This window comes from Pteropus vampyrus, unplaced genomic scaffold (assembly GCF_000151845.1).
Source record: "Pteropus vampyrus isolate Shadow unplaced genomic scaffold, Pvam_2.0 Scaffold142, whole genome shotgun sequence".
NCBI lineage: Eukaryota > Metazoa > Chordata > Mammalia > Chiroptera > Pteropodidae > Pteropus > Pteropus vampyrus.
This window is the reverse complement of record NW_011888923.1, coordinates 2,198,313-2,212,615: the sequence shown is the minus strand read 5'-3', so window position 1 is coordinate 2,212,615 and position 14,303 is coordinate 2,198,313. Positions and strand designations below refer to the sequence as shown.

Genomic DNA, 14,303 nt, shown 5'->3' with positions numbered 1-14,303 from the left:
CCCACCTATAAAGGGACCACTGTCCGACCTCCCTGGGCTGACCTGAAGCTCCGATGGCCCGAGTCTGTAAAACGCCTGCCAGCCCAGGGCCAGACGTATCACAGTCGCCTGGGAAGTGGCAGCTCTTAAGACTGATCTTCACCTCAGGACCTCACCGAGTCCCTCTGGGCTGACCCCCAGGAAGCAGGTCAGGAGCCCAGTGCCCCCGTGAGGCAGAGTCCCACCCTCCTTGGACAGGCCAGGCTGAGAATAACCTGCACTTTGGGGCCTGCCGAGCCCCAGCGCCCAGCTCTGTCTGAAGTGGCAGACACACCCTGGGGCCCAAACATCTTTGTTTTCAGGAACATCAGAAACAGTTACAACGCTGGGCCTCCCACTCCGGGCCCCTAGCAAGTGCCACTCAGAATCCCCAGCCCCCACGTGGGTGACTGACACCCCTCCTCCTGCCCCACCCAAGTTGTTTCTTCGTGGCTCTCATCAATCCCCAAATAAATTCTCCCTCGCCCCTAATTCAAGGGAATTGCGCATACCAGCAAGTCCTCTGATGACGTCTTGGGTGAATACACAGGGAGAATTATACAAGGTCGCCCCTCCTGCCTGGAAGTGACACTGGGTGTCTGTGCTGGTGGCTTCGAGGAGCTGTTTCCTGAGCAGCCCTGGCGTGGGAAGTAGGGGCACAGGGGTCATTCTCAGCCCCTCCGTTGGGAAGGGTCACGGTCAAATGTGGCCAGGAAGAGCCATCATTATCCCCCCACCATCCCTCCAGGACGGAGTCATGGGGTCCGTGGCCCCCAGCCCTAACTTGACCTTCTCAAGTCTCTACCCCCACTGTTTCCTCAACCTGCTTTCTATTCCCTGAGCCGTGACCCCCCATCACCCCCGAGGCCCCCTCTACCTCATGCCGAATGCGCTTCCTCCTCAGGCTCGTCTGTTGGCCCCCCTTGCCTGCCTTAGTTGCACAGCTGCTTAGTTGCGTCCATGGGGTTAGTTAGTTGCATCCGTGGGTCATCTCCTGACCCCATGGGGAGCCCCAGAAACTTGGCTGAGCACATTGAATGATAGGCAGGCCCCCCCATTGCACACCTGTGGTCCCAGATGGGAAGGGCGTTAAAACCCGTGCATGAGAGCGGAGATGGGGGGGGCGGGCCCAGGGGGCCACATCCAATAACGCCCCTCCTTCTCTTCTGTCCACAGACGATCCAGCCTGGTCATCACCACCAAGATCTTCTGGGGAGGAAAGTAGGTGCCGCCACGGATGATGCTCCCGGCGGGGGTCGGGTCCAGCAGCCGCAGCCCCACGTCCTGCTGACGCCCCTGATTTAGGAGGCTCCGGGGTGCGGGCGTCATCCTGGAGGAGCAGAGTGTATGGGGTCTGTCCTGGACAGGCCGGAGTACAGGAGCCAGGCCCAGTGCGGTCTCCTGTCCCCTGTCCCCTGGTGCCTGAAGCAGGGGTGTGCTGTCATTTGTGCAGCTAGTACTCGTCCCTATTAAGGGACATCAAGTTGCAAAAAGCAGCTTTAGTTGAGTTTATCTTTTACTCAAACCCTGTTTAATTTTCATTTTTACTTTCATGGGGTTTTTGTTTTTGTTTTTCTGATTACAAAAGTAACATCCTAACAATTCTGGAAAACACAGAAAATCTGTGAGCTGTCCAAACCACTCCACCTCCCTTGGGCCACAGAACACCCCTGCCGGCCTCCTGGTGGCCGGCCCTGCATTCTCCCTGGGACTAGACAAAACCAGCTTCATAGGAATTAGAAATATGATTCCTTCTTAAACTTAAAAAACTCCAAGCCAAGCAGAAGAGAGAATTGGAAAGCAGAAGCCTCCATGCCCACTGGCCCCCACCCCCCGGGGTGCAGCCGGGCGCTCACGGCCTGCGTGAGTGCACCCCCGCCTCCCGGTCTTATCCCGCGGTGCAGAAAGACCCCACGCGGCAACGCTGACCCGTTTTTTTTGCCTAGCATTTGCATCATAAACATTTTCCCCAAAACTGCTTGCGACATCACACGCGCTGTGGCCTGTTTTTCAGAGCAGAGACGGAGAGGGGCCTTTCCAGGAAGCACATAATAGAAGGTGAGGGGGCTCCGGCTCCACGCGGCCCCTGAGCCCTCAGCATCCTCTCCAGGTGCCAAAGTCAGGGAAGCGCGGTGTCCCCAGCCCCAGCGGTGACACAGCACAGGGCCCTAAGCCTGGGGACACCCACGGCTCTGGTCCGACCTTCTCCCACCCAGGCCCTCCGTGTCATGAGGGAGGGGACAGGAGTGTGGGCGGGGCAGGGCGAGTGTCACTCTCGGATGGGCAGTGTTGTCTTGGGAAGATACGGACAGGCCAGGGTTCCCATCTGGTGCTGACTGGGTGACCATGAGCAAGGGACATCGGTCCCCAAGCCTCTGAGGCATCATCTGTAGAATCGGCGTAGTGGGGTCACTGGGAACCGGGGAGACCCAGGTGAGCGCACGGGAGATGGATCAGCCAGGGCGTCTTGCTTGGCCTGTGTTTTTACCGTCTTCCTGCTTTTCCCATCCCTGTTCATTTTCATGAGGTAATCCCCTCCCTCCACCCACAAGCAGATTAGGCCTCGCTGCCCGCCCCTCGCTGCCCCCCAGCCCCACACCCCACTCTGTAGCTCTGTCCCGAATCGCTACCAGGCACCAGTCCATGACTCATGCATTTCAGATACCATCGGCCTCGGGCGTGGTAGGCACTGTGCAGCTTTCCCAACTAACTATTCCCTGGGCCGCCGGGAGCAGAGGAGGGTCCCCCTTCATGCGGTTACAGGGCCTTTGGCCTGTGGATCCCCTGAGTCCTCCTGAATGGGCAGAACTCCCCATAGCGGTGTGCCCCCACTTCCATCTGGCTTTCTGTGACCCTGGCTGTCACTTGTCCACACGTGCTTCCCTGCCCTCTGCCAGCTCCCAGTGCCGGGGGCCTCATCCCTTTCATTTCTAGCTCGGATAAGGGCCCAGAAAAGTCTGTGAAGATAGTGACTGTCTCTCCCAACTCCTCCCCCAGGTCTGAAGGCCTCCCTGGAGCGGCTACAGCTAGAATATGTGGACGTGGTGTTTGCCAACCGTCCGGACCCCAACACCCCCATGGAAGGTAGGTTGTCTGCTAGCTGGCTGGGCCTGGTGCCATTCCCCAAGCACGGAAGCTTCTGAACCTGAGGCTCTGGTGGCCACCAGCACAGGCCCCCAGGCTGGGCCCCCAGGCCAGCAGTCAGAAGAGGGCAGGCCAGGTAGCGGGGGAGGACCAGCCTTCCCGGTGGGGAGCAGGGGTGGGCAGGCGAGGAGAGCCTGAGCTCAGCCTCTGTCGTCCCCCGCCCCAGGTGCACCCGACACCTCTAGACTGAGGCCCCGTCCTTGCTCAGGGTCCATGCCTGATCCACACCCGATTTCAGGCCCCCTCCTGGGTTTAGAGCCCTGTGGGATGTTGTCAGTGTTAATATTTTGTAGCTAAATGAAATTACAACGTGACGACTTGTTGCAACTGCTTCCTCCTTTTCAGTCATTCCGGGTCTTTTGCTCTGAGGGAAAAAGTGTTACTTGGCAGGGAAAAAGCACGCAGGGCTTTGAAAATCGGTTTGGTTTCCGGGGAGCGTATTTATTCTTCCAACTCCCACCATCTCCGCCCCTCCCGTCTCCCCCGACTTCCTGCTTCTGGCGGCTTCTCATTTGTGCTTTCGAGCTTCAAAGACTTGGAAAATTAAGTTGTGTTCAAGTTATGTTTTTCATTTGTTTATTTATATATGTGTGTATATATAAATACACACGCACGTATATGTACATGTATATATACACCGTCACGTGTGCGTGTGTGTGTGTCTGTTTTAACAAAACGAGTATCCTGCAGAGTGATCTGTGCCTCTTCCCGTGCCCTTTGTCATTCCACGCCTCTCCATGTTCCCACAGCTATAAACTCTGGTCTCTTTAAATCTTTCTTTTATCACCAGGGGACCCATTTAGTTCCTCCAAGTCCAGGACATTCATCATAGAAGGTACACAGTACCCTTGGCCCGACTATTGACTTCTGTGTCCAAGCTGCATTTTATGAGACAGTGATTTTATTTACACGACTCTTTCCCCCGATGACAAACTTCTTCATAAAATGCATAAGGGGAAAGCACACGCCCTCTGAGAACATCTTGCAAGTGAAGGAAAAGCCCCCCGCCCAGGCCACGCTGCCATTCCATGCCTCCCGTCCTTCCGTGCGCATGCCCCCTCCCCGCCTGGCATTGCTGTGACCTTCGGGGGCCGGCCGGCTGTCTGCCGGGGCCTTCTCTTGATTTGGGGATGCTGCGATCGGCGCCTGAAACCTTGACCCTGGATGGACTGGGAGAGGGCTGGGGGAGACCAGGTTCCCACCAGAGTGAACACATCGGGGACCCCAGAACATGTAGCCCCGACACATCTCTGTGCTTCTTGTAGTTTGTGTTCGCTAAGCTCCCACCTCAGCCAAAAGCAATGAGCCCCAGGTGCAGCCGCCCCGTCCAGAGCACGCTGGCTCCTCCGTGAGCATCCTGGCCAGGGCAGTGCTCGCATCTCCGGGCGGGCTGGGCCCCCTGCCACTCTCACCCCATGCCGTGTGGCCTGACCTCTCCACTGAAAGGCAGTCATTCTCCCCCTGGGAGACACAAGACCCAGGACAACCTGTGGCCCTGCTTGATCTCCCCCGCCCGGAAGCTGAGGGGTCCCCGGACTCCCACGCCGAGGGCAGGCCTCGGCCTCCCTGGGCACTGGGCTGTGTCCCACAAGGGCAAGTCTCCTGCCCGCCGACCGGCGCTGCCACTTGCCCCCTCCTCGTGTCATCTGCGACGCAGCAGGAGATGCCACGGGTCTGGCGGCATCTGCAGGATTCAGCTCTCCCGTTTCTGTCCCACAGCGTTCAATATTGAGGTGAAGGGCAGTTGTCCTTAATTGTCCTGTTTCTGGGGCCACTGACCTCACGCTTGGGCAGAGGTGCAGAGTGCCGTACTCCTGGGTGTGGGCTCCATGCCCAGCTTGCCATTGCCCGGGACCCTCAGGGAACCCAGGAGCCTTTGCCCAGGACCCCTCCCCTCTGAGGCCAGCCGCAGGCTCCTGCTGTGGCCTTGTCCCCCAGGTGCCAGTGGACACCCTCTCTGCATAGAAGGGGCACTGCAGTGCCTCGTGCGGTTCCCCCGTCAGCCGAGGGCCCTGCGAGGGGCCAGGCTGGTGGACGGGGTGCCCTCGGCTTCCCTCTCCAGCATGTGGGCCTGCGCCCTGGCTGACTAATCGGGCAGTGACGCCGCACGGTCACAGGTGTCCCCAGGAGTGTTTCTAAAGAACCCAACAAGGAAAGCCGGGCCACGATGTGGGCAGGTATCTCCCCGAGACCCTCGGTGAGACTCTCCAACCAGGCGCTCACTGTTCTTCTCACTGAATGGCGTCGGCATTAAAGCAGCAGCCCGCTGCCAGTCCCGGGGGCCTTGGGCTCCCCCGCCAGCCAGCCCTCCTCCCTGGGACGGGCGGGAGGAGCCCAGTCCCTGACCTTGGAAGGAAGGTGAATGCAGGGCAGAAGCCCAGGTGTGACTTTTCAGGAGTCCTGGGTGAACCCGCTGAGACCACCACCCAGGGCCCCAGGGGACCTCGGGCAAGGGTCCCCGTCATGCCTGTTCTCCAGCTCTGCTTCCCACACGGCCTTGGGCAGCCAAACTTGCAAGCACTGTACGGGGCCTGGGAGAAATCTAGGGGAGCAGCCCTCACCCCCTAAAGCTAAGAGACATTGGAAATTTAAAAATCTAAGGCCAAGTTCTGTTTCAAAAACCACAACATCCCTGTGAGGCTGAAACAGCCTCGGAGGGAACTATACCTGACAGATTTTTATTTCTCAAAAACTTTCTCGAGTCCTAGGAAGAATCTACTGTGGGGGGAGCTTCTCTCTGACCTAAAAGGCAGGCCTGAGGTTTTCCAGTGGTTTGGTTCTTAGGACACTGCAGTTCTCACCTGTCCAGTGTTCAGAGCACATGGGGACTGTGACCCTTCGTAGGAGGGCACCCACACCCCCATTGTCCTGGGAGCAGAAGCCACTGCTGTCCCGTGCTGGGGGAACACTGTCCAGCCTGGGGACGGGCTGCCTGGCCCAAGCAGGGCTGTCCACGTACTCCTCCGGCTCCCCTGGACATGAAGAGAGATCCGGCCTGCCGCCCCCACCTCCGGTGCCACCCAGGGCCCCCCACACCATGCCCATTGCCCCTACAGATGCCATCATCGCCTCCCCCTTCCGTTCCCAGATGCCACTGAGAATCAGAAATAGCCCAAAGTAGCAGACCGGAAACAGGCAACGTGTGTTTACTTCCTGTTGCCTTGAGCCAGTCCGATTGTAACCTTAGTCCGTACCTGGTTCTTCCTGACCATCTGGGTCTAGGTCTGGGACCGGAGAACCACCCCGCTTCCAGAGTCTAGAATCCCCTCCCCTCATCCCTCTAATCTGCCACAGAAACGCCCCAGTCCATCCATAGCCCGTTCTTCAAGGATTCTGTAAGACCCGTAACTGTTTGGGAAAATGGTTTTCAAGACCATTTTGGGTCTGGGGTCCACCGTTTTCTGTCATCCCGGCGATCCCCTGCCGCACGACTTCGGAGCCAGGAAGTACACTGCTTGCAAGACACCTTCGCAGCGCCCTCTGCCTGCTCCCGGCGCCCCGCCTGCATCTGCAGAATGTCCCCAGGCTGGGCCCCGGCCCCAGGCCCCCGGCCGCCCCCGCCACCTGCAATTTCTCCTTCTCTCATGACAGAGACCGTACGTGCCATGACCCACGTCATCAACCAGGGGATGGCCATGTACTGGGGCACGTCACGCTGGAGCTCCATGGAGATCATGGTACGGCGTGTGTGTGTGTGTGTGTGTGTGTGTGTGTGTGTGTGTGTGTGTCCGCGGGAGCGGGCTCCCTTCCCCCACTCTGTGGATGGAGCTCCCGGGGCCCTGGCCGGTTCCGATCACACAGATAACTGTGACTTGTGGCTTCAGCACTAGGTGGAGTTTATCTGTGTTAAGACGGACTCGACCTCTCTGAGCCTCGCTTTCCCCACCTGTAGAACGAGGCTGTGAGGACCACCTTTCCCCTCATGCGGCTGTCCTGAGGGCTGTCGGAGAGAGCAGGTGTGAAGCTCCTAGCGAAGGTCCTGGAGCTCAAGTGACACCAGCCTCAGGCACTCACGCTGAGCTCTCCTGAGCTTCCAGGGCCGTTAGAGTCAAAGGCTTCGTGCGGTCAAACTCCTGTTTGATCCTCACGAGGCCCTAGGAGCTGAGCGCTGCTGTCCTGTTTTTCAGATATGCAGGTTGAGGCACAGTTTGAGTAACAGGCCCGAGGCCACACAGCTCGCGCTGAGATGAATGCCCAGCCGTGCGGCTCGAGAGTCTGGGCTGCCTCAGAATGTGAGCGGCTGCTGGGCCCCCAGAGTCCACCCCGGTGCTGGGCCCTCACCCACACTCTCAGGAGAGTGTCTCCTTCATTTTCCTTTCCCTCCACGAGAGCCATCTGAGGCCGAGGGCAGCAGAGGCTTCATGATATTTCTAGGGGATCCCAAAAGGGCCAACGGGGTGGGAGTGGGGGGCTGCGGGACAGAGGCCTGGGGACTGGGTCTTCCCGGTTCCCCATCTTCCTCCCGAGACTACCCACCCCCCTCCCCTCCAGAGCCGCTCTCAGCCTCAGCCCCTCCTGCCCCGCCTCCCAGAATCCCATATCCCGGCACCCCTGGAAGGGGGTTCTCCTCTGGCGAGCCCCAGGTTTCCACTCCATCCAAGAAATTAAGTGGGATTTTCGTTTCGAGTTAAACACAACCCTAGCGGCCCCTGGCATTACTCAGCTTTGGCGTTAATGAGAATTCGGCATCTTTCTGGAGCTGCCTGAAGCCAACAGCATCTTCTCCCCGTTTTACAGATGTGAAAGCTGAGTCTGCAGCTAAAGGGGAGAGGGTCTCCCGGGCTGGCAGACAGGGCTTCCCAGGGGTCTCCCGGGCTGGCAGCCAGGGCTTCCCAGGGGTCTGTCTGCAGAGATTGGCCCTGGCTTAGCTCATCTGGTCTGCCCCGTGGAGGCCTTGAGCGGCAAGTTCCAGCAATGGGCTGATGCCAGCCGCTCTCGCTCCGGACCTAGCGTCTTCTGCCGCCGCTGTCATCCCGGGTCCTGGGCCCCAGAGTGACCATCATGATAAACACAGTAACTGCGCAGCCCGCAGGCACTGTCGTGGGGGCTGCAAACGCCACTGGCTCATTTGACTGTCATGACAGATGGGGAAACTGAGGCACGGGGGGTGAGCCTCTTGCCCAAAGCCTCCCAGCCAGAAAGTGCCAGAACCCAAGTCTCACTATTGGGTGTGCTGCCCTGTCAATCCCAGCCCCCTCGGTCCGACAACCCATATCCTTTCCCAGGCTCTCCCAGGAAAGCTGTGAGGGGGGAGGGACAGGCAGGCCAGCCCTTCCCTGGAGATGCCTTTGTGTCTTCTCCCTGCTTCCCAGGGGGTCCCCAGACCCACTGACAGACAGGGACCATCGAGCCCCCTTTGCACCCACAGGAGGCCTACTCGGTGGCCCGGCAGTTCAACCTGATCCCGCCCATCTGCGAGCAGGCCGAGTACCACATGTTCCAGCGCGAGAAGGTGGAGGTGCAGCTGCCCGAGCTCTTCCACAAGATCGGTGGGCACCGCCCTCGCCCCGCCCCCGCCCCTCCTCCGCCCCTTGCCCCGCCCCCGCCTCGCCTTCCCCGCCCCTCGCCCCGCCGCCCCGAGGCCCGGGCCTTGACCTGGCCTTGACCTGGCCTGGCTTTCCTCTCCCAGGAGTGGGCGCCATGACCTGGTCCCCGCTGGCCTGCGGCATCGTTTCCGGAAAGTACGACAGTGGCATCCCACCCTACTCCAGAGCCTCCTTGAAGGTAAAGGAGTGGCCGGGCTAGGGATTGGGGACGGGCTAGGGGAGGAGACGGGCAGGGGACCGGCATTTTGGAGAGCCAGGGCCTTGGTGCTGGTGGCTTTGGCGCTGGTGACCTTGGCGCTGGGCGAGACTTCCCTGGGCCCCGTCTGCGGGGTGGTTCCAGGCTGAGCCACCGGCAGACCCTGCTGGCCTGAGCCCATGGCTAGAAGTGCTGCCCACCCGTGGGACAGGCCCCGGGTGAAGAGGCCTCTCGGCTCCTGCCAGCGCCACCACGCCGCCCCTGCCACAGTCCAGCCTTCACAGCCCGAGCTGGGGCCACGCGCGCCTTTGGGCTGCCCCTCCCCCACAGACACGCGCGCTGAGAGCTCCGGCCGGAGCTCAGGGCTGGCGGCTGCAGAGCTTGTTCAGTTGTCACTCTCAAAGGTGACTACCCGGGATGAGCCCCCAAACACACACGCCCACCTCTGGGGATGGGACTCAAGGAGAGCCCGGTGAATACAGAGTGTGGGGGACGAGGAGCCGGCAGGGAAAGGCCTGGCCAGGCCAGGGCAGATCCAGCACTGGAAACCCTGGCCCCGGGTTCAAGGACAGGATGTCTGGCCCTCCCTCACTCCTCCCCAACCCTGAAAACGAGGCCAGGGAGCCTCTGGGAGGCAACCCCGGAGTGGGACAGGGAGACGGCGCCTTCCCAGAGCTGGGCCCGAGGCAGCAGCGCGCCTCCGGGGAGGGGGTGCCCGGTCTCCTGGGAGAAGGGAAAATCAGCACAGCCACCTCCCTGTCGCGGCTCAGGGGCCCTGCCTCAGCTCCCCACAGACTTGGGGTCAGAGGGCAACAGGTCCCACGCTTCCGGCTGTGCCCACAGCGGCCACGGTCAGGCTGGGGGCGGGGCTGGAGGGGCTGCTGCCGCCTTGTCTCCAAGTGGGGATGAGAGCTGCTGTTTGAGGAGAAGATTCTGGAAGCAACCAGCCATCTGCATACAGAGGTCCAGGTGACCCACCCTCACCTGTGCACTGTGCTCTTCCCCTCCCCCGACCAGGGCTACCAGTGGCTGAAGGACAAGATCCTGAGTGAGGAGGGCCGCCGCCAGCAGGCCAAGCTGAAGGAGCTGCAGGCCATCGCGGAGCGCCTGGGCTGCACCCTCCCGCAGCTGGCCATAGGTGACAGGGCGGGGGGTGGGGCAGGGTTGGGAGATGTCGGGAGTCCTGATGCCTGGGCCAGCCCCTCCATCAGCCAGTCAAGGGTAACGGGAGGACCACATCCTTGGGAAGAGGATGGTGGTCTCTGTGCACTGGGACCACCTCTCCACAGGGGGGCAGTCTGCCAGGCCTCCCCCAGCAACCTCACCCAGCACCACTAAGCCCTGGGCTTCCAGGCCCCTCCCAGGCACCCTCAGCCCCCAGACCCAGAGGCTCGGCGTCTCTGGCCCAGCGAGGGGCAGGGTGGAACTGGACGTACCCTGCAGGGGTGCGTCCCCCTCATCTCTGGTCTCGCTGCCCCCCAGCCTGGTGCCTGCGGAACGAGGGGGTCAGCTCTGTGCTCCTGGGCGCTTCCAGTGTAGACCAGCTGATGGAGAACATCGGAGCAATACAGGTGAGCAGGGCTTCCTGCCAGGTGCTAGGCCCCCGGGCCCTTGAGCAGAGCTCAGGTTCCCATCAGTCATTTGTCCAGCACATATTTGTTGAGCACCTACTACGTGCCAGGCACTGTCCTAGGTACCTGGGCTCCATCGGTGAGCCACCAACAAGTCCTGCTCTGGAAGAGCTGGCGTGCCAGCCAGAATGGACTGTAAACACTAAATTCGGGAATTGAGGAAATTAGAGTATGTGTCAGATAAGCACTATGGAACACACTAGAGCAAGGTGGGGGTGTCCGGCGGGGCAGACGGCAGGGAGAGCTGTGGGCCCAGGGCAAAGAGGCCGTCAGGGTGGCCTTGGGGAGGAAGCGACATGTGAGCAAAGGCTTGGAGGCTGGGAGATGGGGGGTGCAAGGTGGGGGGTGGGCCCTGGAAAGACTTGGGAGAAGATCATTCTGGGCTGCAGGAGCAGCCAGTGGAATGCCCAAGGCAAGCATGAGCCCAGGGGCCAGCGGAGGGGCGGGCAGGAGCCCAGTGGACCCTATAGGACACTGTGAGCCCTCTGAGGATTTTGGTGATGACTGGGAGCGAGGTGGCAGCCATGCGATTCTGAGCAGAGGAGGGGCATGGTCTGACTTAGGTTTTAAAAGTGTCCCTCTGAGGGAGGACTGGGGAGCAGGAGAGGCTGGGAGATGTGCTAGGAGATGACAGCAACAGGGCGTGGGTGGGGACGGTGGCAGAGATGGGAGCAGTGGGCGTATCCTGGATGTTCCGAGGGTGGGACAGTAGGACTGGCTGACAAACTGAATGTGTGAGAGAGAGCAAGTCACAGATGGCCCCTGGGTTTTTGTCACCTGAGAGGGTGAAGTAAGAAAGGCTGGGAAAAGCACTTTGGGGGTGTGGAAATCAGGCTTCGGGCCCTGCAGTCTGCATTTTATGCGTCCCGGAAGATTCTAGAACACTCTGGAGTTTGAGAGGCAGAGTATAAGCCAGGGCAGGCTTCCTCTCTGCCCCAAACCTTCTGGAATAAAAAGCAGCGCGGCCCCATCCGCTTCGAGCCGGAGCCGGGAGCCTGGCCCGTCTTGGTGGAGTTCTCATCCGTTCTCTCGTCACACACAGGTCCTTCCCAAACTGTCGTCGTCCATCATCCACGAGATCGATAGTATTTTGGGCAATAAACCCTACAGCAAAAAGGACTACAGGTCCTAAGAAGCCCCACTGCCGGCCAGGACACCTCCCGTCCCCCCCTAGTGTCTCTGTCCCCGCCGCTCGCTTAAGCTGTTTTGAAGCCAAGTCCAGAGTGTGGTTTGCGTCAAAAAGAAAACAAGCGCCAAGATGTCATCGGGAAAACATCTCAAAAGTCGCTGCAACACACCATCCTCTGCTTCGAAGGACCCACATCATGCTGGGGACACGGCCTTGGTCACTAGAACAGTCACGCCTGCAGCCTCTGCTTGTCCTCCACGAAGAAACCGCCACGATTAGTCCCAGCCGGGGCCCTTCCGAGACTCCCCGAGTCCAGCCGGGCTGGACCAGTCGCAGCCTGGGGCAGGCAGGGCTGCCCTCTCCTCTGCCGAGGGCCGCCCCCTGGTGTGTTTAAACGTGTCCAGAGGGACGCTTTCAAAATCTAAGACCAGGTCTGGTCTTCCTGTCCCCGTTTTCAGGGCCCTGGACGTTGGGGTCTCCCTCGGGCCAAGGGCTCCAGGTACTTTCCCAGGGATCCAGGGGGACTAGCTCTGCAATTTGGGACCCATAAAAAATTTGGGGATCTGATTTCAAGCTCTTCGCCCCACCAGCTTGCTCCCTGCACGCCGTCGATGAGTCTTGTGCCAGGGCTGCCCGGAGCGCTCGGCAGGGGGCCTGGTGGAGCAGGCTCCAGCCCAGGCCCCCCAGGGCCCTGCCCGCCCTCCCTGCCAGGTACCCAGTCTGCCGCCCCTCTGACCTTGCCCCGGAAGGCCGCGAGGTCGTGCACGCTTAGCTGGACTATGGCTGCTGACCACTCTCAGGAGCGGTGGCACCTCTGCTCGGCCCAGGGTGGTGGCCTTGGGCTCTACAGAGAACATGCTTAGATCTTCTCAGTGAGGGAGGGTCCCTGGGGTCTTCTTTACTGCATCCCCACGGCCGGGGGCCTGCACACCCAGCAGCGGTCCCTGCAATGTAGGAAAAGGCCCCAGGAGCATCACCCTTGCGAGGCCTCGGATCAGGTGCGTTGAGCTGTTCTTCCTTGGGGTGCTCAGTGTCTGTGCTCAGAGCTTGCGACCTAGGCAGATGGGCAGCAATGCCACCCTAGGATCCCCCCATACCCTGTGAAAAGGAAGGACAGCTTGGGTTGGTCATTCCTCCATCACGTCCCGCCCCCAGCCTGGAACGGACTGGGGACAGAGAGCAAGGGCAGGACACACAGCTGTCAGTGCCTTTGCAGCCCCAGCCTGTGCCGGAGCGATGGGGAGTGGAAGGGAGAGCTGCAGCCCCCACGGTCCTGAGAGGGGCCGCAGCCTTTGCAGGCCACGTGGGCAGGGGCAGGAGCCAGGCCCTACAGATGGGCCCGCCCGCTCTGGGCACCCCACCCCCTCACACTCACCTGGGAGGCAGGCACGGTGGCTGCTTTCAGAGAGGCTGCTGTTCCCGGGGGCTCCTCCCTGCCGTCCTCGGGGGGCCTGCCACCAGTCCTGGCCAGGCTGAGGCCTGAGGAAGCTGCAGAGGCAAGGTGGGGGGGCAGCCCTCTCCACTCCTGACCTTTGTGCTGACCCTGGAGTCTAGATCTTCCCCAGCGTAGACCTGGCCCTTGGGGGTCTTGCCCACCTGGCTCCCTACAGGCTTCACCCTGTGGGTGTGGGGAGCAGGCACTGCCCGTCCCAGCAGAGGTGCCTGGCCTTCAGCCGCTCCCCATCACACAGGTGGGGGCACCTTGCTCTGAGGCGGGACCCTGTGCTGAGCGTTTTGGTCCAGGCCCACCCCTCACCGGGGATCGTGGTTGGGTCCCCTCCACACTGCTGCCCAGTGAACAGGGACCAGGACTTGCCGTGGGGCCCGAGGCGGGGCCACTGCCCTGGTGAGCCACACCAGGGAAGACTGAGCCCCTTCTGGCCACAAGTGTGCCAAACAGAGGGACATGAGGGCCCCCAGGGTTGAGCTCAGCCAAAGCCAAAATGGCCAGTGCCAGGACCCAGTAGCCTGGGCCCCGGGGCACCGTCCTCAGCCTGGTTCTGAGGTGTCCTGTTCTTCCACGCCCACCGCAGGGAGGACGGTCTGTTTCCTAGGGGAGGGTCCGAGTTAGGAGGGGGCTGGGATGGGGGGAGGAAGGTAGATGGAAGCCCAGGGCAGTCAGAGCCTGGAGAGGGAAGAGCCGGGCAGAGGTGGCCCCAAGGCGAGGGGCTGGGCCCCAGCGAGGGTTTGGAGCCAGCCGCCTCACCCCCCACCCCTTCAGCCTCTCGCCCTGCCCTTACCTTGAAGCAGAATTTGCCCGGGAGGCCCCGGGGAGTACCTGGTCCAAGAAAGAGGCCTGGTTTGGGGGGGGGGGCAGGGCTGGGTCAGTCTTCCTGTGTAGAGACACGCGGAGCCCCCTCTGTTTCTCATCCCACATCTGTGGTCAGAGCCAAGGTCAGAGCCAAGGTCAGAGCCAAGGTCCGAGAGGCGACAGGCCTCGCTCCGTCTGCTGTTCTCTTCCAGTCTTGTAAATAACGCGTTTTTCTCTCCCCTCCTTTGCGATGACTGTGGTTCCTCAGCCAACCGCGCTCCCTCCGTAGGCGAGACTGCCGTCCGCCTCGCGCTTCAGACGCTCAGCCGAGACACAGGCACCGTATTTATGGAATGACAAAATAAAGGCCAAGCCCGTAGGGTCCTCA

At 61.0% G+C, this 14,303-nt stretch overlaps 1 protein-coding gene across 1 annotated transcript in view; it reads left to right on the top strand.

Annotated features, from left to right (window-relative positions):
* KCNAB2 (potassium voltage-gated channel subfamily A regulatory beta subunit 2) overlaps positions 1-14,303 on the top strand; it is an 80,492-nt gene extending 66,189 nt beyond the window's left edge. The window contains exons 10-19 of the mRNA XM_023535624.1: positions 1,168-1,239; positions 2,033-2,076; positions 3,016-3,102; positions 3,953-3,997; positions 6,754-6,839; positions 8,531-8,651; positions 8,792-8,886; positions 9,922-10,042; positions 10,387-10,475; positions 11,578-14,303. Coding sequence (XP_023391392.1) covers positions 1,168-1,239; positions 2,033-2,076; positions 3,016-3,102; positions 3,953-3,997; positions 6,754-6,839; positions 8,531-8,651; positions 8,792-8,886; positions 9,922-10,042; positions 10,387-10,475; positions 11,578-11,667 — 850 coding nt within the window. The 3' untranslated portion in view covers positions 11,668-14,303. The remainder of the gene's footprint in view (positions 1-1,167; positions 1,240-2,032; positions 2,077-3,015; positions 3,103-3,952; positions 3,998-6,753; positions 6,840-8,530; positions 8,652-8,791; positions 8,887-9,921; positions 10,043-10,386; positions 10,476-11,577) is intronic.